The 23,704-nt window shown below is 32.0% G+C and overlaps 1 protein-coding gene across 1 annotated transcript in view; it reads left to right on the top strand.

Annotated features, from left to right (window-relative positions):
- LOC118189188 (beta-scruin-like) overlaps positions 1–23,704 on the top strand; it is an 88,035-nt gene that overhangs the window by 23,219 nt on the left and 41,112 nt on the right. The window contains exons 6-11 of the mRNA XM_085809752.1: positions 3,832–3,965; positions 7,122–7,238; positions 10,826–11,009; positions 17,106–17,309; positions 21,410–21,639; positions 22,876–23,039. Of these exons, the coding sequence (XP_085665878.1) occupies positions 3,832–3,965; positions 7,122–7,238; positions 10,826–11,009; positions 17,106–17,309; positions 21,410–21,639; positions 22,876–23,039 (1,033 nt within the window). The remainder of the gene's footprint in view (positions 1–3,831; positions 3,966–7,121; positions 7,239–10,825; positions 11,010–17,105; positions 17,310–21,409; positions 21,640–22,875; positions 23,040–23,704) is intronic.

Raw genomic sequence — 23,704 nt, forward strand, 5'->3', positions numbered from 1 at the left:
ACTCTTGTCAAGCCTCTCCTGTTTTGCGATCTCATGTTTGGTTTTCTATAACCTTGTGGTGCATAGTCACCTCCTCTCACCCGTCCGACTGTTACGTCATACGCCTATACTGCAGAATTATCACTGAGCCGGAAACATCGCCCATATTAGCGATAGCCGGGCAATACATGTATTGATTGATTGATGACTATGCGTTGGTAAAAGACACAAAGCCCGGTAGTAAATAAAACGTTTCGCAAAATATCAAAGATATGAAATTTCAGGTGAAACTTGACACGTGATACGTGTCAGCAAATGGGGTATGGGTAAGAAACTTTTGTATTTTTTTGCGTAAACAGGATAGCGAGATATTGTTGAATGTGTTGCAACTCCGTGAAAAATGTAAGATATCACTAAATAATGATGAGTGTTTACAATGAACAAAATCCAGAGGCTTTGTCAAATGCATAGTTCATTCTATGTAAGTAAATAATAAGTAAAACACAATCTTTGGTACTGAGTAGATGAGATATTTACAATGAACAAAGTCCATAAGCTTTGCCAGCGAAGCACAGTCGTATCTATGCAAGTAAATTAAATAAACACAATTGTCAAGTAAAGTCTTGGTTAAATAAGGGTAAAATCTTGAGTAAATAGTATAATGAGATAGCTTCTTGCTATAGAATAGTGATAGAAGTGATCGCAAATCTTTATTTACGATTTTTAGCATAGCGATTTTTAAAAGTAAACAGAATGGCTAAATGATGCAAAATACTATATAATTATGAAGATATTATTACCACCATTAAACGTTACGATGTATGTTTCGGGGACGCTTCACTACATTTACAACTGTAGGGTCATAATTTACTAACACTCAGTGCTGGGGATTGCGAATTTTCGACGCTTTTAAAGAAGTTGTGGGAAGCAGATAAGATGTAGTCTTGAATTGTTGGAATTTTCAAATCATGATGAATTTGGAAGTTTCTCACAAACCACGGAGTATCGGTGATAGCTCGAAGAATTTTATTTTGGAGAACACAGATTTTATTTCTATCAGATTTGTAAGCATTTGCCCAGACTGGAATTGCATATAAGAATTGCACTGGTATGTAATTGGGCGAATTAAAGAGACATGCATGGTCCCTTTGGTTTTTAAATTAAGTTTTGATTTTCTTCCTATTATGGAGTATATTGATATGAAGGCAGCATTTGCTTTATTAAGTGCTTAAATTATATGCTCCTTGAATGTGAGAGAATTATCTACCTAGATATTTGTACGAATTTGTAGTAGGTACAATAGTATCTCCAATTTTTATTTCAGTATTGATTCTTTGATGTTTCTTATATCTGCGATATAAAAACCACACAGCATTTGGAAGCATTTATGTTAATTAATGTTAATTAATGTTAATTTATGCTCTCAGTGGAAACTGAGAGCACCATTTAATAATCAGGTTGACTTGTAGTTGGAGTTTATCTATTGCAATGTTGAGGGTTTCTTGACTGTGGCAAAATAACAGTGTCATCAGCATATTTTAATATTTTTGAGTTGAAGGGTAGTGGCATATCATTAATATAAGCTTCGGTGAAAGTGACACTTCTCTGGGGGATGACACTCAAGATGGTTTTTCTTGCAAAAGTAACTTCTCCATAACGGACTTGAAAGGTTCTTCTTTTAAGGAATGAAATTAAGAGATGAATGAAGCTGTTTGGTAATAAGAAATTAGTGAGCTTATGGGTGAGGCCTACATGCCACACCTCCATCGAAAACTTTTTCGAAATTCGCGGTAACATGCAGCCACTGCATTTTTCTTTTGAAACTCCTGGGCGGTGAATTCCACTAGGTTTAAAATCTGATGGGTGTCCTTTGCGAAAACCGAATTGTTCATGATCAATTAAATCCAGGCACTCCAGGTGAGGCGATTATTTAAAACTCTCTCGAATAGTTTGCCTATGGCTGGTAATAAACTAATGAGTCTATAGCTGCAGGTTTGCTTTGGGTTTTTCCCCGGTTTAAGAATATTAATAATCATTTACGCTTCCATTGTCACAGCCTTTTGCTTTCTTCTTTTTAAGGTTTTTAATAATTTATTTTATTTCACTTGCTGATGAAATGTAGCAGAAACATACATAATTTAATAGGCTGTACATGAAAATCTCCTGATGTTCATATCAGATGAATTCAATAAATGTTTTAACAATAGCAAAAAATTGTTTAATCAATACAGCTTTTACAATCCACATAAATTAACTCTATTTTGATATAATTACGTATTTATCATTTTGGTATTATTATATTTTTATTATTATTAGCCCAGAAGGGCTATTAATTTCCTTTTGGCCTTTTGTGTTGGTTCACTAAAAATATCAGTTCACTTTTCAAATTGTTGCCACCAAATATTAGTTATATTTAAAGTTATATTTAAAGCCAGTGTTATATTTAAAGAAATTAAATAACAAAGAATCTGACTAAATGTACATATTTTTCTCGCATTGTGATGAAACAACAGTACCTAGAGCCATCAAATTTTGAATTACTTAATCTTTCATTGAATATGAGAATCTGGAAACCCAAATTGGGAATTTGAAATTTGTTTATTATCCATTTCATATTTTGTAACACTTAAACGAATTTTTGATTAACAAACTGAAGGATTTCAAAGCGAGCAATGGCAACACTGTACGGAAAAAAATATCTCCAGCTCGCGAGACCGTGTATCGGAAATTCTAAAGATATGCTCATTTTAAAATTATTTTACACTATTGCTTTTGAGCTGAATTTTATGGTTTAAGTGCGAAGAACATGATATTTAATAAATAAAAATAGCACACAAAACGCTAAAAAAGGCCCCTTGGGGCGTAAAATTTTTTTAATATTTAGTCCAAAGGTCCCTAAGAGACTATTGTTTTCGTTTTGCATCGAATCTCTCTGAATGTCTGTTTCACTTTTCAAACTATTTCCACAAAATATTATCGCCCTGAATTATATTTGAAGAAGTTAAATAATGAAGAATCTGTATAAATGTATGTATGTTTCTCGCATTGTGATAAAACAACGGTACCTAAAGCCATCCAGTTTTGAATAATGTAATCCTACTGCGAATATGGGCATCTGGAAGCCCAAATTTGGAAATTGTTTTGTTACCGATTTCATATTTTGTAAAACTTTAACGAATTTTTGGTTAACAAACTCAAGGATTTCAAAGCGAGCAATGGAAACATTGTACAGGAAAAACATTTTTATCTCCGGCGTGTGAGACTGTGTATCGAAAATTCTAAAGATATGCTCAATTTAAAATTATTTTGCGATATTGCTTTTGAACTGAATTTTATGGTTTAAGGGCAAAGAACATGATACTTAATAAATAAAGGCAACACACAAAATGCTAAAAAAACGCCCTTTTGGACTTAATTTAAAATCTGAAACCTTTCAGATTGTTTTTATTATTATTATTATTATTATTATTATTATTATTATTATTGTAGCCGCTCTGTCCACCGAACTTCCGCTTTTCTGAAATATATCCTCATAGTAAAAAAAGGTATTGTTGACGCCCGCTCTGTACTTTGTCTTTGTTTCATCTTTATGGCAGGATAAGAATTTAATAGTAAACATTAGTATTAAAAAATAATGTTACTTTAACAGAAATTATTGGCAAATGAGAAATTGTTAAGTGCACTAAATACTGACTGCAATGGTTTAAACCTATTTTTTTCTGAAAATGAAATTGCATGAAAGTGCAGTAGTATGATCTAGTGTGATCATGAAGGTTGGGTCTGGTCATGCTTCTAATAGTGGTTATGTTCAGAGAAGGTGTAGTTTTAATTATGAATCACCTTTACTTTCAGGCCAAGTTTAAAGAATACCTGGAACTTACCTTGTTTCTTGGACTCTCTTTCTGCTTCAAGTAGTTCCACAAATGAAGATTCTATTTTAGTGATAGGAGGCTTAGATCCAACAAAATCGCCTGACTTTGTTCTAGGTAATCAGTTTCTGTAACTGAAATTATAACTTTCTTACTAAATGCAAAATATGGAAAAAAAGTCCTATCAAAATTAAGTGTTTCCTTGTTAACGAGTATACTATGGACAGCTGCTAAATTGGCAAACTTATTTGCCGAATTTTTAACATGAGACTTCAATGAATCTTCAAATTAATTTCCAAAAGCCTACGTAGAGGCCACAGTAATAAGGAAAGTTATAATTTTATTATAATAATAAGTAATAAGAAAATTATAATTATTATTAAAAATTATAATCATTCATTATAATAATAAGAGGCCACAGTAATAAGAAAAAGTCATTTCTTTCAACTAAATCAAGTTTCATAACAGTACTTAAGTAATTTTTGTCCTGTCCATTATCATTATATGCTTATATCAATTTCATTATTAAAATGATTTTGAAAATTTTGCAGCATTCGCATTTTTATGATCAGTTTTTCAAGTCAGCATGCTATATTCCATGTTTTAATTATCATAGTTTTCAGAATTTCTGCATAATTTTTATTTTATTTTAACTAAACTAATAAATTTTTCTGAAAAGGAGGATTTTATTTGAAAATTATGTGACAATCTGTACGTTATTACTTCTTTTCCGTAATATTATCAAAGTTTGTGGGATTAAGTTCTCAAACTGGTTGTGGATGTTCTATTTTTGTAAGAGTTATGATACTTCTAATTCATTAAATATGAAATGTTTGGCTGTTAATTTTTCAGTTTGTTTTAAAAAATAAGCAGATATTAGTATTTATTCTTTCAGCCTTTACTTTTGGTTCCAAAATGTAATATTATGTATAGACGTAATGCCAAAAGCACGTGTAAAATCAAAATGTATTTTCGGCACTGACACGTATTTTCGGTTTCGAAAACATAAAAGCTCAAGAAAAATAGTAACGCATTTAAAATAAGAAAGCATTTGGCTATTTAAAAGTATAATTATTTACTTCATAGGTAGTTGTCTATAATACAGGCAATTTTAAGTATAAATTTTAGCGGTTGCTCATTTACGTCCAATTTTGTCATATTCAGCTACCATTGTGCTGTTTTATTTCCATGAATTTTGTCTTATTAATCTTTAATTTTGTATATAATACAAATGGGATTATCTACAGTTAAATACGGCTAGTTATCTTTTTTTATTATGCAATATGCATTTCTTTCATAAATGAATCATTATTACCACAAAATATTAATTGGCAGTTTATAAATATATCGTTGCTATTTTTCAAAAAAGGCTCATTTGGGAATACCGTTGGATATTTCACTTGTGCGTGAAAATGTGTGCATGATCAGAGCTTCCATCATTCTTTGCGTACAATTCAGCACATCTCATGCATTTGTCGCGTCAATCTGCATGCTTTATTGCATGAGGTTAAATCGAGCTTTCTGCCAGTTGTGCAATATGGTCCTTCGTCCCGTTCTTAACAGCAAGAAACATGAAATCTCAACATATTCATCATCAGATAAGTGTACGGCGACAATGTAATTAGTGACAGTAAAGGGAGAAAACATGAGTGAAATTGGACAAGTAAATCGCTGTCTTGTCAGCCAGTACACATTGAAGATCTGCTGCAGGCAGTTGGAACACCACCGGCATAAACTTTCTCTGTGGTGCAGGTGATGCGGCAATCTTACCCGTCCGCGGTATAGGCAGTCCAGACCTAAATTCAGAAAACCCATGATTTTTGAGCAAGTGGCATGGAGAAATGGAAACCATTGATGGAAAAGTGAAAGCAACTACGACTGATTGGCAATCATCTCTTGTGGCAGATGTTTTTGAGGAGAGTATCCTAAAATTCGTTGCTAATTGCAGTAAATGTTTAAACCAACAATAAATTTATGCAGAAAAATGGAAAGTAATATTTAAATTCAAAATACGTTTTTAGTTGTTTGGGTTTATTGCAAAATGGACCTTAAAAATAGCCTTAGCCGATTACTGTAGATACCTGAATTAAATGACTGAACGATGATCAGATGACTGGGAATCGTGAACAACATGGAACTGTAAAAGGTAAGATAAAAAATAGGTACATTGAAGAAACTATAACATTTATTGCATCTTAACCCAATAATTGTAGTTTTCCTGATATATATTTCATTGGAAGGTAAATATAGGCTAGTTAAAATTTACAGTTTTTATGCGAAAGCTGCACTCCTCTTGTACAATTCATTACAAAAAAGTGATGCAATAAAAAAGAATTATTGTAGTAAATACTAAAGAAAGTGATAATACAATTCAACAAAATATTTTACAAAAGAAGGATAATTCATGTGATGGATATGTTAATAGCCACGGACAATGCTCTGAGAACTGTGATGTATTTGAAAGCAATACAAATGATATATTGAATTATTAATTTTTCATAATATGTTGGGTAGTTAGAAGTTGAAAATTAGGATTCTACTCTTTTATAGGTAACGGCTATTAAAACAAAATTTTACAGTACGGTTGCATTTATTTGGTCATAAGATTTACTTTATATGAATTATATTGCTTTCTAAAACTCTCTTTGTTTTTTAAAAATACATAAAAGTCAATCTTATGATTTGAAGGTTTTTAAAACGTAATAATTGAATCCCGCAGAAAAACAAAACTTGGAAAAAAAAAAAAAAACAGAGTTTTACTAGTTGTTCAAGTTAGCATACCTCCTTCAGATCAGATCATTTGCCATGTTTATTATTTAATGAAATAACACCTGATTTTTGCAAGTACGTTTATTAAATTATTGCACTTTTTCATTTTATTTCATATAAAGAATTAGATCTTTATTGGGCTTTAGTTAGTAATTAATTTTTGAATATGTAATGCTGGCGAATTGGAATAAATTGCTACAAATTAACTGACAAATATTAATTTATTTTATCATTGTAAATTTTAAACTATCATTATATTTAGGAGTGGCAGAAAATGACATTATCTTGTGTAGTAATGCAACATAAGTGTGCTTGATCAGCTAAAGAATTATTAGTAATGTAAAATTATTTTGACCCATAATATTAAAGACGACCAGTATTTAAACGTTTGTAAAAAATAAATAATGAAATTTGCTAATTTCTGTTTGCTTTTGAATTGATATTTTAAATTTAATCTGTTATTTTTTATCCAAGATATTATTTTAAATAGATTTATATTTTCAGGCAGCACCATATTTCAGTACCTAACTAGTTCTAACACATGGCATTATTGGGGTAAAATGCCAGATCCCATTTGCTATCATTCTACGGCTTTGATAGGTTCTTTCTTATATATAACTGGTAAGAAAATATCATTGTCTTCAAGTGAAATTATTTAAATTATTTTTTAACTATCTTGTGAAACTATAATCAAGTTGAATAAATTGTATAATTATTCATTTAATATTTTTGTGATTGTCAATTAGTGCAAAAATTTATATTGTTTATAACAAAGGAAAAAAGACAAAAGTTAAAAATCTTAATATATATATATATATATATATATATATATATATATATACATATTGACGATTTAAATGATTGAGGATGTATGTAAAAATCCATACCTTGTGTTTAGTCTTCCTGGAAAAGCGATTTAAATTTTCTTATTTCTTAAAAACAAGGACATTTAACAATTTAACAAGATAGAAGGTACTATACATTCGTTAAACTGCTGAATGAATGTTTATATTTTATGTTTTTAAACTACCTTTATTAAAAAAGTTCTTATATTAGGGTTTTCACTTCAAAGTCTTTTTGGATCAATAAAATCTCTGAAAACTTTGCTTTAACTTTTGTTATTTTCTAAACGTTGATTGGCCAAATACATTGTTTCACTTTTCATTCGAGTCTTGCTGTTCGCCTAAATTTAAGGTATTTATCTGTCAAAATGAATCTATCTATTACTAAATAAAAACCTAAGCTGTTTAAAAGCAATAGATGCAGTTCTTAAAAATATTGCTTTTTAATGTGATTGATGTAAATAAAAATGCATTTAATTCATGATACACCTAATTAAAAACATTAAATATTTTTATAGAATTACGTTATGCATTTTTTCACTTTTCAGATACGCAGCAGATATATAACGTCCCCATGTTAGTCTAAATGCATATTCATCTAGTATCCTATAAAATATTTCGCCTTTCTCCCTAGGCCATCTTTATTGATAATATTCACTGATAAACAATATGAAACTTTAAACGAACCTTTTTGGGCGTTAAATATAGGAATCCTTTCAGATTTTTTACCTTTTCTCCCATCATTTCCACCCCCCCCCCCATCCTTATTTTTCTGCCGAAAGAATAATAATTTTTACATTTTTGCTCTTGTTTCTTCAATCTCGGGATCTGAATTCCTAAATTTCTTTTTCGGTATATTCTTAACAAAAACAAAGCTAATACTTTTTAACCCTCTAAGCGGCAAGGCCGTATATATAGGCCTAGAATATTTTTTGTGATATTTGTAAGAACGTATACTGTCTAACCACATTAGCGAGAGCAGTTTGGCTGAGAGCCAAGATGGGTCAGTTTAACTGAAGGGCTGTGGGTTGAAAAGCTTGGGTATTTTTCGCTCTCGGAGGTCGAAGGGGTTTGTGTGAAAAGCGCGGGTATTTTTCCCTCTCGGAAATCGGGGGGCCATTTGAGGCTTTTTCTTAGAATACTGCACTCACCCCAACATCACTGATAGATATGCCCATTTCCGCCCCAAGCCGGATGTTCACATAAATCTGGAATACGTGGGTCGGACAGTATATGCATATTAAAATATGTCAAAGAAAGTAAGGCAATATATCAGAAGAAAACAAATCCAGGTATGAAATACCCGGAGAACTTTTACATTAAAATTTTTAAAAAAATTTCTTCTCATAGTAGTTTTGGGAAATTTGTGCTCTCTTAGCGAAAACCCTGGCCGCTCAGAGGGTTTTAAGAATGTATCTGTAAAATTATTTATAAAATATAATATGCCTTGTCTTAAAATAGTGATAAATTTATTAAATTTTCATGGTTTCATTGCGGTTTATTATTATTATTATCACTCTTAAATTGGAAAATTTCCAAATATTTTCTTATCAGAACGTAAATTATGTTTCAAAATGTATTTTAACATTAACTGATGAATTAAGGTTCTTCTTATTCCAAATACATTTGCATTTTTTATTTTTAAATTAAAATATTTTACTAAGTAGAGAGAAGCATCTAAAATAAATATACAAAAAGAAAATTTAATAGAATTTTAAAAGATTACGGCAAAAGGATATACAGTAAACTCCTGACGAAAGGTCACTTCCGGGGCGGGAATTTGCATATAAGCGTTACCTTAATTATTTCCATTTAATTTGTCCAACGCGAAAATTTCAATTCGCTGCAGAGGGTCGACCGCATTATGATAGCCATCTTTAATGACTGGCTTCAAATTCATCCATTAGCACAGCAGAACAGCAAAACTGAGCTTTAAATTTCTCTAATTCTCAATAATTCTGCAGGACATGATGCTGAAGCCCCCATAATAAATCAGAGGTGTTATTCCTTCCGCTAAACACCACTTCCTTAATCCAACCATTGGATCAAGGAATATCACAAAAACATTAAAGCCTGTTATGTCAGAATTGTTTACATGTCTGAAAATGAAGCACTAGATGAAAAAAAGTACAACGCACTAATGGCATTTTAGAAGCAAATCAACGTAAGACAGTGCATTGAAATAGTTAAACTCGCATGGGAATAAGTGAACTCATCAACAGCGAATGCTTTCTGGCACCACCTCTTGGCCAGAAGTTTTCAACAATTTTAAAGATTTCCTTCGACTGAAAATAAAGCCAAGGAAATCATACAAATTGCAAAAGCAAAAGACGAACGAAGATTCTCAGATATGGTAAAAGAGGAAATCAGCGACGTAGTCGAGAATGATGATTGCGAAATGACAAATGAAATATTGACTGATCTTATAACACCAGCCGACAGTGAAAGCAAAGACAGTGAAAAAGATTAAGAGCATCTAAAGTTCAAGAAATTAAACGAATTGTTAAAAAGGGCACAAGAACGTTTTGAATTTGTAATGGATGTGGATCCAAATGAAAGAAAGAAGAGGATACCCAGATGAAGAAAGAGGAGGTATTGAAAACCTTTGATACGTTGAATGAATTGCGTGAGATGTTGTCCCAAGAAAAATTCACCAGCTGTTAAAAAAATAGTTAATCATGTACCTATTCATTAAGCAGTAATAGAAATCCTTTCAATTAACATTTGTTTCAATTCCCCCCTTTAACTAACAATAACATTTAGGTTTGTTTAAATTACACATACTCTTTTAATCTGAACTACTCTTAACACATTTTTTCCTTAGTTAATTTTGTGGAACGCGATTTTTCCTTACGCGCAATGTGTTAATGACGTAAACGCTGCGTTCGACAAGGGTTTACTCTATTAAGATAACTTACTTTTCAATTTTAGGATACAATACCCTTTTCTTCAAAGAATACTTTCCATACTCAGAATTGCTCTTTTGTTAATTTTGCATACAGTGTAATTCCTTTCTTAAACAAATCAATAGAGTAATTTTTTAGATTTTAATATCAGCTTTAGTTTTAATTGCAGTTTTCAGCTTTTCACACTTTTTGGCATTTGTAGATTTGTTATAAATATCTGTTTTTGGAAAAGTTATTTTAAAAACGTTTTTTAATCCTATATTTTTCACATATATGCCTATTAATTTTTGTTATTGTTAAATGCAAGCGCTTAAAGTAATTCACCAAAAAATCTAATTAAAAATGATAGTTTGTCTATGCATTTAAATAAAACTTAGTAATATATTTACAATTTTTTTATTTAAAATTTAAATGAATATTGATTCATTTCATAAAACTACTAAGCTAGTTTTTATTGCAGGTGGTTATTCCCTTCTTCAACAAAGACATGGAGATATGACTGCAATTTCTACGACATTCAAATTAAATGTAAAAAATAAGCAGTGGAAAAAATGTGCCGATATGAATCATGCTCGTGCAACTCACGCGACTGTGGCATTTCAAAATTGCTTATATGTTTTTGGTGGAAGAACATCATCTGGAAAGTGAGTTCTGCATTAAGATATCAAGGCACAAAATTGTAATAGTCTAAAAGATCACTCCACTGAGTCAATCCGCCATATGCTAATTATTCGTAAATTTTGAAAAATAAGACTACTTTCATATAATTTTTCTTCCATTAATTGTACCGTAAATAACCTGTAATTAACCTTTGTAATAACCTTTAATCTGTGTTTTGTTAGATTTTACTTCAAGAATGTCTGTATTTTATTGGTGTATAATATATATTATTGAATGCTAGTAGTTCACATTTGATTTTAAATGAAGTGAAAGGATTTAAGAATTTAAGTAAAACTTGACTTTTATCAGAACTCTGAAACAGGAACAGTTAATGCATTTAAATGAAAAGAAAATGAAAGTATTAGCATCATAGTTGCTGCCAAAATGTCCCGCAACAGACTGAAAAAACTCCTGTAAATTTATTTTCAAAATATAATACTTATTTCCTAACTGCAAGATCTTTGAAAGTATCAGTGTCGAGGACTTGATATTGAAAATATGCAATGCTATGTACAAATAAAGCCTTACAAATCAAGGTTTCTAGATATTTCTTAAGGGTGCCAAATTTTATGGCTCACTGAACCCTTTCTAAGCCGAACCATTCATGATTTCATAAGGTTATCAGGACTACTATTTCTTCTTATCTGTTTCGCAAAGATATAGGTGTGCTGAGTAGAGCAGTGAGTTTACTGAAAACTATGTCTTAAGCTACTGTAGAAGATATGACACAGAAAAGAAGGATTTAATTACCCTTTATTCTTCACAAATTACAGCCGCTCACGAGCTTCGGGATACAGTGACCAGTACTTGTGGTCTGAACGTAAAAACAAGAACTACAAACTAACTAAATAAGAGCTAAACTCAAATATTTTACAAGGGCTAGTAACACTAAGATTGGCCTTATAGATCTTTACATATGTAGTACGCAGAATGCGGAGAAAAACTACAATGCGTCTTCAATATCAAGAAGATTAAATTTATGGCCTTAATGGCGGACAACAACTGACAGAAAGCGCGCGTAAAGGGGCGAGAAGTCTCCCTCTTCTTGACTAAAAGTCACAACTTAAATACACAAGAGTTCGTACTCTTAATACATAAGCGTTTGAGCTTGATTTGCAAGGCTTTATTTGTGCACAACTTACAAGAGTTTACAAGCACAATTTGCATAATAAAACTAACTCGTTTATTCTGGCCGGAAGTGGAAAATAACAGAGGACAGTAAAGTTTTTAAAGAAAATGAACGTGAGTAAAACTTAAGATCCTTATAAGTTTTTGGCATTTTATGGAAGTGATCACTTTGAATGATGATATTCAGTTCTGATGTTTACGCTCTTGGGAATAGGGGTCGCTTTCAGACGGGGTTACTATGAGCAAATTGACTGCTTTCTCAGTACCATGTCCAAAGATGCCGCCCAAGAGTAAAAAATTTCAAAATGCACTATTTTTGGTTCTTTTGGACCTATTTACAATTCTTCAATACTTGTAAACATAGAATTGACAAAAAAACATAAACGATAGTTATCTGCATGCACATGATTAAAGCAAATGCGAAACAATAAAGACGCACACAGTAAACCAAAGTACAAAAATTATACAATATTTCGCAATCATAAAAATATATGATTATAAAATATATGATAATATATTTAAATATATGATTAAATCATAAAAATGATCATAAAAATATAATCATAAAAAATCTATTAGCACTTACAGTATAATAGCTAATAAGGAAACCCAACTGGTTCAGAAAACATTCTGTGCTTCTTGATTCGCTACTTTGCCCAGAGCTTCAGCTTGCATAAAGAAGTATGGATCAGATTTAATCATTTTAAAACATCTCAAATTGATTTTAAATTTGTTTGAAAAAACTAATACAGTTTACTTAATTGTTATTCAGTTTCAAACCTTAAATGCTGCTGAGCTTCAACAGATACTTTATACAAAAATTTAATACTGTAGATCAGCGTGGTCCAATCCACGGCCCGCATGCGGCCCTCTTATTCATTTAGTTGGCACTTGCCCATCTTACTGGAAAAAAATGTCAGTTAAACATTTGTAAAAACAAGACATTTCTTACTGCTTTAAATAATAAATATAAGTAATTATATTATATTAAATATAATAATTCAATAACAAAAATTATAAGACTCAGTTAGACAATGAAAACTGTTGTAAATTTAATAAGCCCAAAGACAGAGAGCATTTTTTGCATTTGTGGACAATTCGGATGCTGAGTATGGTGACATTTCATTGTACTGCCAAGTACCCTGGCTTAAGTGCTGGAAATTGTCTGCAACAGTTTTGTGTCTTGAGGAATGAAATTCTTGCTTTCCTCAAAAAAGAAAACATTGGGCATGAGTATTAAGAAAAGTTGGAAGATATCCAGTTTTTATATAATCTTGTTTTTCTGACAGATTTAACATCCCATCTAAACGCTTTAAATTTGAAACCGCAAGGTAGAAAATAAAATACGTCCCAGCTTTATGGATATATTGAAGATTTTCTCAAAAATTCAAGCCCACCAGCGGCCGAGCGGTAAAGTCGCTGAACACTGGTAGTTCGGTCCGAGGTTCGAATCCCGCGAATGGGCTGGCTGCATGGGAATTTTCGTGGTTTTGCCCATGTGTAACGTGTATACGAGCCAGTTTTACTTATAAAGTCCTCCACGAAGGCATTCCTCCCTTTAGGCAGATAGCCCTCGTGTACTTTGCCATAATTAAAATAATCCAATCCACAAAAAATCAATGTAATGCAGATTGCACTGAAGTCAAATAATACGGTGCACGTCCCATTTTGTCAGCAGCTGAAAGAAGAAAATGGCACTGATTTTAGTATGTTTCATGAAATAATTACTAATATTAAGAAAGAACCTATGGCGTTTGTATCACATATCTCTTTTTAATTATTAAATGTGATACGTTTTACAGTGATGAGATTATGAAAGCCACAGTTTTTTCCAAATAGGATTTAATATATCTCATTAAAGCACTTCTTACTGCATTTTGCGCATTTTTTCAAGCGTAATGGCGTAATTCTTGTATAAACATCATTACTTTGGTAAAACGGTAAAAACTCTAGACACAAAATTTATGAACTTAATTTTAACAAATAACGTAAAATTAAGTAAGACTGATAGTACGCGATGCTTTGAAATAAATAAGGTAAAATTAAACAAGATCTGATATTTTTTTTTAATTTAATGAACATTTCCAGGCAGTGATTTTCCAAACTATAATAACATTACAAAACGATCATATTTATTTGATTATATGATCATTAAATTATTAGCATTAAAGTGGATTAGTTATTTTAATAATTCATAAAATTCGGAGCATAAAATTTCCTGAGCGTAATGAAGGGGAAAAAAAAAAGATAAAATAAAATCTATAAGTACTGTTTTTTTAAAGTTTTGTGTGCTACCTATATTTATTGAATAACATGTTCTTCGCCCGTAAACCACATACATTTGAAAACAGCATATCTTTAGAATTTTCTCACTGAAGATAAAACTGTTATTTTCCGTACAGTACTCGCTCTGAACTCGTTGAGTTTGTTAATCAAAAATTCGTTAAAGTTTTACAAAATATGAAATAGATTAAAATAAATTCGAAATTCGGCCGTCCAGATGCCTATGTTCGGGTGGAGGATTACATTATTCAAAATTTCATTGCTCTAGATACTGTCGTTTTTGTCACAGTGCGAAAAACATGCATGTATTCATGCAGATTCTTCATTATTTACTTTCTTTACATATAATACAGGGCGATAATATTTGGTAACAACAATTTGCAAGGAGACATGGACATTTATAGTAAAACAGCGCAAAATGCCTCTTCAAAACTAACAGTCTTTCTAGGCTACCGCCCCTTTTTGCTAATAAATTAAATCAACAGTAAATTAAAAAAATCTTATGCAGAACTAAAAATAAATTTAAAAAATAATCAATATAAAATACAAGGAAAATTAATTACTACGTTTAAATACAATTTTAATATTAGAATTAAATGTATAAAAATTTTTAAGGAGTCAAAAGTGGTTATCACTATGATGTATTATGAAATATAATTGAAGTAAAATTCCTTTATAAAAATTGTGCTATAATACTCATCTATAATTTTAAAAGAGCAGCACAATTTAGAATTTTAAACAAAACTTTCAAAAATTCGTTTTTAAATGTATTAGGATTTTTTACCTATTTACACCAATAAAAAGCATTAAGGTTGCTTGAATGAAATTTTCTATTAACTCAGATTTAAAATATTATTTTCTAAAAGAAGTAGTTACAAATTTCCATACAGCATAGGAAAAGCTAAAAAAATATCCAGTCCTGAAAGCATGCAATAGCTTTATAATTATTTCGAACGTTAATTATGCTTGATAAATATGCTAAATTTTTAAAAATCAATCTCAATTTCAAAAATAAAAATATGTAGAAATTCTAATTTGTGAAATGAGGCGCTACAACCAGCTTTTTCTTGACAATTATACAGGCTGCAATAGGCAAGCACTGTTAAATTTCGGCAAGTCGTGCCTACTCCTCCAGATGTGATCAAGCTGACAGCCGGCAACGCCTCAGACGAGGGAGAAAACCAGTTGGGTTAGTCTATTTCTTATAAGGTCCATGTATAAATCTTAACTGCGTCATTCAAATTAATCATGAGATCTTACGTAACGCTTAATGCAGATGCTTCTTGACCAATCACCAAATTGTAAACCAAAACTTAAAACTGAAACTTTTTGACTTCCTCCCCTCTTCCTGTGCATTACTACTACGACGCTCTCTCTCTTCTCGCTTATGCTTTCATACTCTTCAGACGCTGCTGCAATTACGCTTTTATGGCAAAAGTATCAAAATTGTAAATAGACACGAGCAGAGTGTCAAGTGAATTGCGTGCACCATTGTGAATTTAAATAAATATGGAATGTAATTCGGCTTGACTGTTTATTCTTCAAAATGGATGAACGCTCTAAGCATCAAGTATCTACGCCATTAGTATTTCTTCGTTTCCACGTCGTAGTGTTCTTACATTCAGTGCTCCCAAAACTGTGCTAATATTACATATATATATATATACAAGGTGTGACACAAAAAAACAAGATTGGTCCAATAAATCATTGTACTTACAGAATCAGTTCTCCGTGAGATTATCACCTTCAAAGTAGTCCCCTTCAGCATTCACACAATTCTGCATTCGGTGCTGCCATTGCTGGTATCAGTTCTGGAAAGAGGTTTTTGGAAGGGCCCTTCAGGAGATTCTCCGTTTTTGACTGAACCTCTTCAACTGAGGTAAAATGGCTCCCATTTAAGCAAGATTTAACTTTAGCGAATAAAAAAAGTCGATTGGAGCCAAATCAGGTGAAGAAGAAGGATACCTCATCATAGTAATGTTTTTTCTGGTCAGAAACTGCTTGACAGATAGGGCAGTGTGAGCGGGTGCATTGTCTTGGTGCAACAGGCAGCCATCACTCCACAACTGTGGCATTTTTTCCCCTAATTTTCACGAAATCGTTTTAGTACTTCAATGTAGTAGTGTTGATTAACAGTCTTACCACTGGGAACCCACTCAATCATGACAATTCCATTAATGTCGAAGAAGACAATATTGCCTTGAATTTTGACTTTGGCATGCGTGCTTTCTCCCTTTTCCCTGAAAACGGCTTATGCCATTCAAACATACGTGCACGAGGCAAAGTTTCATCTGCATGAGCCTCAGTTAACATTGGAAATGTTTCCGTGGCTGATTTCTTAAGTTTCACAAGAAACTTCATGTTGATTCGTTATTCGGTTTTTACATTACAATTTTTTTCCAGCAGAATGCAGTTGCACATGTTCGCTCAATGACGCAGTATTTCCAACTGGTGTGATCGGTTAAGTCGAAACTGGTCGCATGTACAGAGGAGGTGTGTGGTATGATGTCGCGAAAACAGTTGTTGCCAAGTCCACTCTTTTTTCAAGCTACACAGTCTCATTTTTTTTTTGTGTCACATCTCGTTTATTACTAAGTAAATATTATTCAGAATATATGTAAAAACAAATATTGTTTATGATTTTCTGACTGAATTCTATATTTGAACAGTATACTTGAATCAGTTGAAAAATATTCTTCCAATGAAGACATATGGATAATAATAAGTAGTATGCCTCGACCAGCCATGGGTTTAGCAGCAGTTTGTGACCTGAATTCGATTTGGCTTGTTGGAGGTATCACGAAAGAAGTACCCGGAAATTATAAGAAATCTATTTTAACAGATGTATACAGCTTCATTCCAACTAGTAATAAGTAAGTGCAAAATACATATTCTTTTTTACTTTTTGGTATTTTATTTCAAGGTTTTATTTATTACTTAAGTTTAAAATGCAAATGCCTCAAATTATTTATAACACCTACTAAGTGACCATATTTTATAATTTTTAATGTTGTAAGTTTTATCCGAGACTAAGAGAAATTATTTTAAAATTTACTCTCTTTTATATATGCACTAATAACTAATAACTAATCTTCGGATATCCATACTGAAGTTGAAGTGCTTGCTTAATAACATAAATAAATGTAAAGGGAAGTCATTAAGAAAGCCAAACACTGGCACGATGTATTTGAAAATAGCAGAGTACTTTGTATTTTAAATAGATGACAGAAATATCCGCGCCTTTAGGCGTCACAAACGACACACATTCTTCGGTGTTAAATGTGGCGTGTGTCGTTACCCCGGAGAGAAATTCATCTCTCTGTGTTTTGCAAACCCCAGAATACAAAGAAAATGAAAGGAGATTATTGATGGCTTATTTGGTACCGCTTTCTCCAGAGCGGGGTTGTATCAGGACTATACAAAGGAAAATTACAAAAGGAACAAGGAATGCAGTTCCAATTCCCTTTCAGATGGCATTGCACTGTAACTACTGCTCACTCGAAACATAGGGGATAGTCTTTTTTCATTTTCAAACACGAGACTAAGAAGCACAAAATAATTTGTCTTCTAGCTAGTGAGACGCTATTCAACATCCTCGAAAGTGACATGTAGGAGGTTTTCTGACAGCTGGGTGAAAGGGGGAAAGAAATACTTTTAAGGCAAGTTTTAGACTCAAAATGTTTAGCTTTGATAAAAAGAGAGAAGCAAATGTTTGAGTTTTGGGGAACTGTGGAGTGATTAAATACCAGTTGCACATGCGTATTTTAGTTTGAAAATGCCGACGGAACTGAGTGACCAGACAAGAGAGTAGCAGCCCGCTGTTATCCTTTTCTGAGGGAAAAGGGGGAGCAAAAGAACTTCGTGCAAATGACATTCATGAAGGAATATTCTCTGTTTATGGAAAGTAGTGTCTGCCGAACTGCAAAGCCATGCAAAGTGGATTGAGAAATTTTCTCAAGTTTGCCATGAAAATCGTTCAGTTCCAACTGAGGCATACTTGAGAAATTGATTCATGAAATGTGCGCTATGGAATATAACAATAACAGTAGCACTATCTATTTGGTTCACTAAAAAGAATTTTTGAGGCAAAGGCTTTGCAGATGATAACGATTTCGAGATGTGGCTGTGAGAGCAATCCAAAAATTTTATTCAGCTGGTATTGGAGCACTGATAATACAAATGTTAAAATAATTGTAAAAATTACGTTAAGAAATAAAAAAAAAATAGATTTCGGGTGTGTGTCTCTTTAGATTATTTTTAATTGCCTTTTGTGGCTTGTTTGTTGACTTCCCCTTGTGTTCCAATGCTAGCTTTTAAAACTTTTTTTTAAATAAAGATGTAATTTGACATATGCAAAATAAATGTGTTCAAACTTAAGAATGGTTAAAGAGTGATTGTTGGATACGTTGTTACTTTTCAAAAGTTCGTGTGTCATGCGTAACTCATCGTGTTTATTATAAAACTGCAGTGTATTTTTAGGCGCAGCTTATTAACCGAAATACTTTTGCATACATGCTTACACGGTTAGCTGTTGTAGTCTTTTTAATCATTTAAATCGGACATATTATATTAACAGTTTATTTGTGGAGTAATGTTATACAAAGTCCGCAATAGGGGTTTTATCCTGTGACTGATTCTTCTGATTCGAACGTAATCCAGAACAGGACCATGAATTTTATTCGGACCGAGAAAAAAAAACGGGTTAGTGCCCTGTTACTGGCCTAGGCCCTTGGACGTTTTATAGGTGACAGTCTCCTACTCTTACCCTGTTTTGAAGGTGTACAGATTTATATGTAAATATCCTTTATAATATACATGTTTTTCATTTTCCCAAATATCACTTCCCAATTCAATAAGGAAAAGTCTTGACATTGAACTGTTACTCGATTGTCTCAGTTTTATATGTTTTATTAGTTATACATTTCTAGACATTTTTGTACATTAATTATATTTACTGCATTTGAATTTCAAGCACATTTTGTTGACATGCGTTACATTAAAATATCTTTCAGTGAAATCCATAATATAATGGTTAAGAAGTTCTGAGGCATTTAATTAAGTTTATAAATCTTGCCCAAAAATAAAACAGATCTTTCGAACCAGCTGCTTGGTTTCAAATTGATTCTTCAGAAGAGATGAAAGGATAACCTAAGCTATATTCGTTTACAAAACATCTTTTATTATCCATTGCAGAATATTTTATATATTTATATGTAATGATTTCAAATACGTAGATGAAAGCAGTGGACCTCCCAACAGCTTACGATACTGCGTAGATGACCGAGAAGACCGTAGTGGCTCGAAGCTGGCAGAGTGGAAAGCATGATGACGCAATTCAGCACAACATATCTTGAAAAATCACAATCTTTATTTTTTCCATGCATATCAAATAATCCTTTTTCAGAAAAGATATTTCTTAATAGTATTTGAATAGAATAACTCCCATTTTGAAGTACGACGTCATCTTAAGCAAGTAGGCGGCAGCAGCATGGATGAAAAGCGTCTTACCAGCAGGAGAGCTATTCGGTAAAAAGGGCAAGGTTATAGTACTTTCATAGCAAGAAGGCTGAAGTTTCAGTTCACAGTTTTGGTTTAGAATTAATTTGATTGGACGAGAGGCATCTGCATTAAAACGTTACATAAGATAGAAAAGTCTGGAACCTGTGAGAAGAGATGAATTTAGGGGCAGATTACCAAATTTAGAATGTTAATTTTGAGTTCGTCAATTATTTTTTTGAAACAGCTATCATATTTTATTATATCTTACATATATATATATAGATATATATGTAGATCTTAGCAGAGTTATAAACAAGTAAGTGGATTTAAACCTTTCAATCCTGTTAGTTTCCTGGTTCATACATTTTGGGATGCTTTTTTTGCTATCGGCATTTCATATTTCTCGTGTGTGATACAAATTTAAGCCGGTTTTACTTCCTCCATAAAAAACAAAGAATGACCGTAAAGGTCTTCGTTAATTTTTAGTGTCGTTACCTAGCATATTTGAAAGCAGGAGAATGTTTTGAAATCTGAAGATACTAATTTAGAAATGCGAACAAAATATTATCAAAATTTTATTCGTTCGGTCCAAGAGTTTAATAAATAAAATAGAAGGTTATAGGATGGATGTAAAAAGTTTACATGACTGTCATAGATAGAAGCTTTATTGAATCTGAATGGCAATAATTGAATAGGCTATCGGATATCTTGAACTGCTATATTTTAATGCAGTTAGAGAATTTCCCGTTTCATATATTCATAAATTATGACTATTATGACATTTCACTTGCTTTCTATTAAATAGTATGTATTAATAACAGAAGCATATTAATAACTCTTAAAATAACAGATGCGGTTTTTAAATACCTTGAAAGAATATTATATCCCTGGATATTGCTACTGTAATAAATATATCATAGCAGTAAATATAATGTTTATTTACTTCATGACTAAGTGATTTCCATCTTTTTAATTTTTATATTGAAGCTAGTTAAAATTTCATTAATAAGAAGAAATTTTATTTTAATAGATTTTTTGTCTTTTATTATTCTATAGAGAGTGACAGATGTATTTGGCGCCATAATCGGTATAGCGGTTAACGGTGCTATCTGTTGTAACGTTGGACTCAGTTTGAAATGGTAGAGAAACGCTGGATTTTTTTTATGTGTATAGTGTCTTTGTGGCACTTAAAACGTAAAGTGAGCTGAAGATCTTCTTGAGGGTTTGGGTTACAGGAAGAGGGTAGAAAACCCTTGGATTCTTCCCTCAGGGAAGTACTGCTTCCAAATTGGAATGGAGCTGGCAAAGCCGGATTACCAGCTGCTAGGTTTCAAGGCCCATGCCAATAACAGTCGCAATCCTTCGCTTCTCGCCACGAAAAATTCATGGACTTGCTTTCATCTTATTGTCAGATAAGTGAGATAAGTTACAAAAACAACAATAACATATTTTTATGTTACTTTCTGTATTTCAGATGGTATCCAGAGGAACCCCTCCCTGAAGGTCGAGCATTCTCTTCTTGTATTTTTAAAAATAATTATTTATTGGTTCTTGGTGGTTGCTGCATTTCAGATGATGTCCAGGAAATTCCGATTACAAGTTGTTCTTCTGTTTTGTGCATGCCTTTGCATATCGTGCCTCGAAAATGGAGATCAGAAGCAAATTTATTGTATCCAAGACATGCTTTTTCAACAGCTTCATATGGTAAGAACTCTTTTATTCGGTCTATTAAAATTAGTGTAAATCATATTTATTCACAGTTTTGAAAACATTTCTTGTTACAATGTTTTACAGTTTCCAAAATTTAATTATTTTTGTTCTTAAATTTTATATTTTAATATCAAAAATGTTTTATTGTTTTTACACTTGGAATTCTAAAATACCTCTTTTTTTCTGTAATGTCATTTTTAGTATCGTTAGTATACCTGAAAACTTGTACTTTTATTTTAATGAAAACATGAAGGTTTTGCTCAAAATAACTATTATTGCTTATAGTTTTTGAAACCACATTTTCTTCTTGGTGCTTAATTTATGATGTCGTTGTATATATTTTAACTAACTATTAACGGATTATTATCACTGGTCTATGATTTTACCTTCTGAATCATATTGTTTATTAATTCATTATAAATTTACATTGATTGGTTATGATTTGTTCAGATTATTGATTAGTTATGGTTAGTGCTGATCAGAAGTAGGCTGCTGTAGGAATTTTAAATAACCTGTTTATATGCAACTTAAATATGTCAGTAATTATCACATTCCATTGTTACACTGTAAGTGATTAGCAAATCCATCTGGCATGTGGGTGATACATGGTTTAAATTTTAGTGAGGGTTCGTGTTTCCATCATCAAAACATCCTCTTTTGTAATGCTCAAACTAAAACAGTTGGTATCCGATAATTTGTCACCACCTAAATTTAGTTGGCTGGGTCTCGATTAAATGGGAAAGCATATAAATGAATAACTCTACAAATGTAAACTAGCCCATTCAGAAATAGTCAGTAAAGGTGTTTTGTATCCCATGTAACTGAAATACGAAGACTTACCACTGCTCTTATTGGATAATGCCTTTCGGTTACAAGTAGTTTGTCCTAGTAGCTATCATGTATTGATTTATAGTTTGTAGTCTTATTTTCCGTCAACTGAGTAGGCTGATTTTGATGACATTTTTTGTACGATGCATAAATCTAAGCTAGGTTGTTTTCAGAAAGTCTTCCATAAAGGTACTTCTTCTAAGTCGGACAGTCCTTTAATATAAGCAGTCAAAGTGATTGAAATAGCTCTCGTTTCCCACTTTAAATAACTGAAGTATTTGTTTACACATCTCTAAATATCGGTATTTTTATTAAATCTAATCTTAAAAGAGTGTGAAAAGTTTTTGCTACTAGTTGTATCAGTATGGATGCAATATGCGATTCAATTAATATTTTTTTCAGGCAACCTAATTTATGTGATAGGTGGAATTTTGTCATCCAAAAAATCTGCTTGTGGAAAAGTTGAAGTATTTGACCCAGAAAGTAAAACTTCTTCTATAGGTGCTGAGCTACCTGTTAAAATTGCGGGAACATCTTCCATCTTATTACCAAGTGGGAAATTAGATGTAAGTAAATGATTAGTACTCTGAAAAGGAAAAATATGATCCTATAATAATATAAACGCAAAATAAAAACAGTTTCTTAAAGCACTTCGAAATAAACGTTGTGAATATTACACAAAACAGAGGGAAAGGGAAATAACTTTTTCTAAATACATTCTAGCTTTACTACTCGTATATTTTACTAGAAGGCAAAATTTCATTTTTTCTCGTGTTATTATTTTGTTCTTTTTTCTAATTCTCCTAACCATGATACAGATTCAAAATACACGAATTTTTTCGAAGCCAACAGGATAGCGCTCGTAGCTCGGCAAGCTAGTAGTTGAGGAATTCAAAGATTTTCTTTGCTCTTTCTCCCATCCCAAGCCTCTTCATGAGAGTTTTGGCTTAATATTTTTATGCGTTTTCACGCTGCGTAATAATTAAACAGTTACAAACATCCATGGTTTTGGGGATATTTGAGCCTAGACTCAACGCTCTGGCAGCCAGAACTGCTAGCCACCGTGCAGGGTGAACTTCATATTATCATTGTCTAATTTTTTATCTATTTTTAAATTTCATATCCTTAATTTTGGAGTTTAGGCTTTCTATAATGAAGTTTTTTTTTAGGAGTTAGCCATACAAAACAATAACATAAGCCATATTTTACCCGAGGAAAATAATCCTTTAGT

This window comes from Stegodyphus dumicola, chromosome 1, assembly GCF_044657685.1.
Source record: "Stegodyphus dumicola isolate Sdum_Otavi_A_Nest chromosome 1, ASM4465768v1".
Classification (NCBI taxonomy): domain Eukaryota; kingdom Metazoa; phylum Arthropoda; class Arachnida; order Araneae; family Eresidae; genus Stegodyphus; species Stegodyphus dumicola.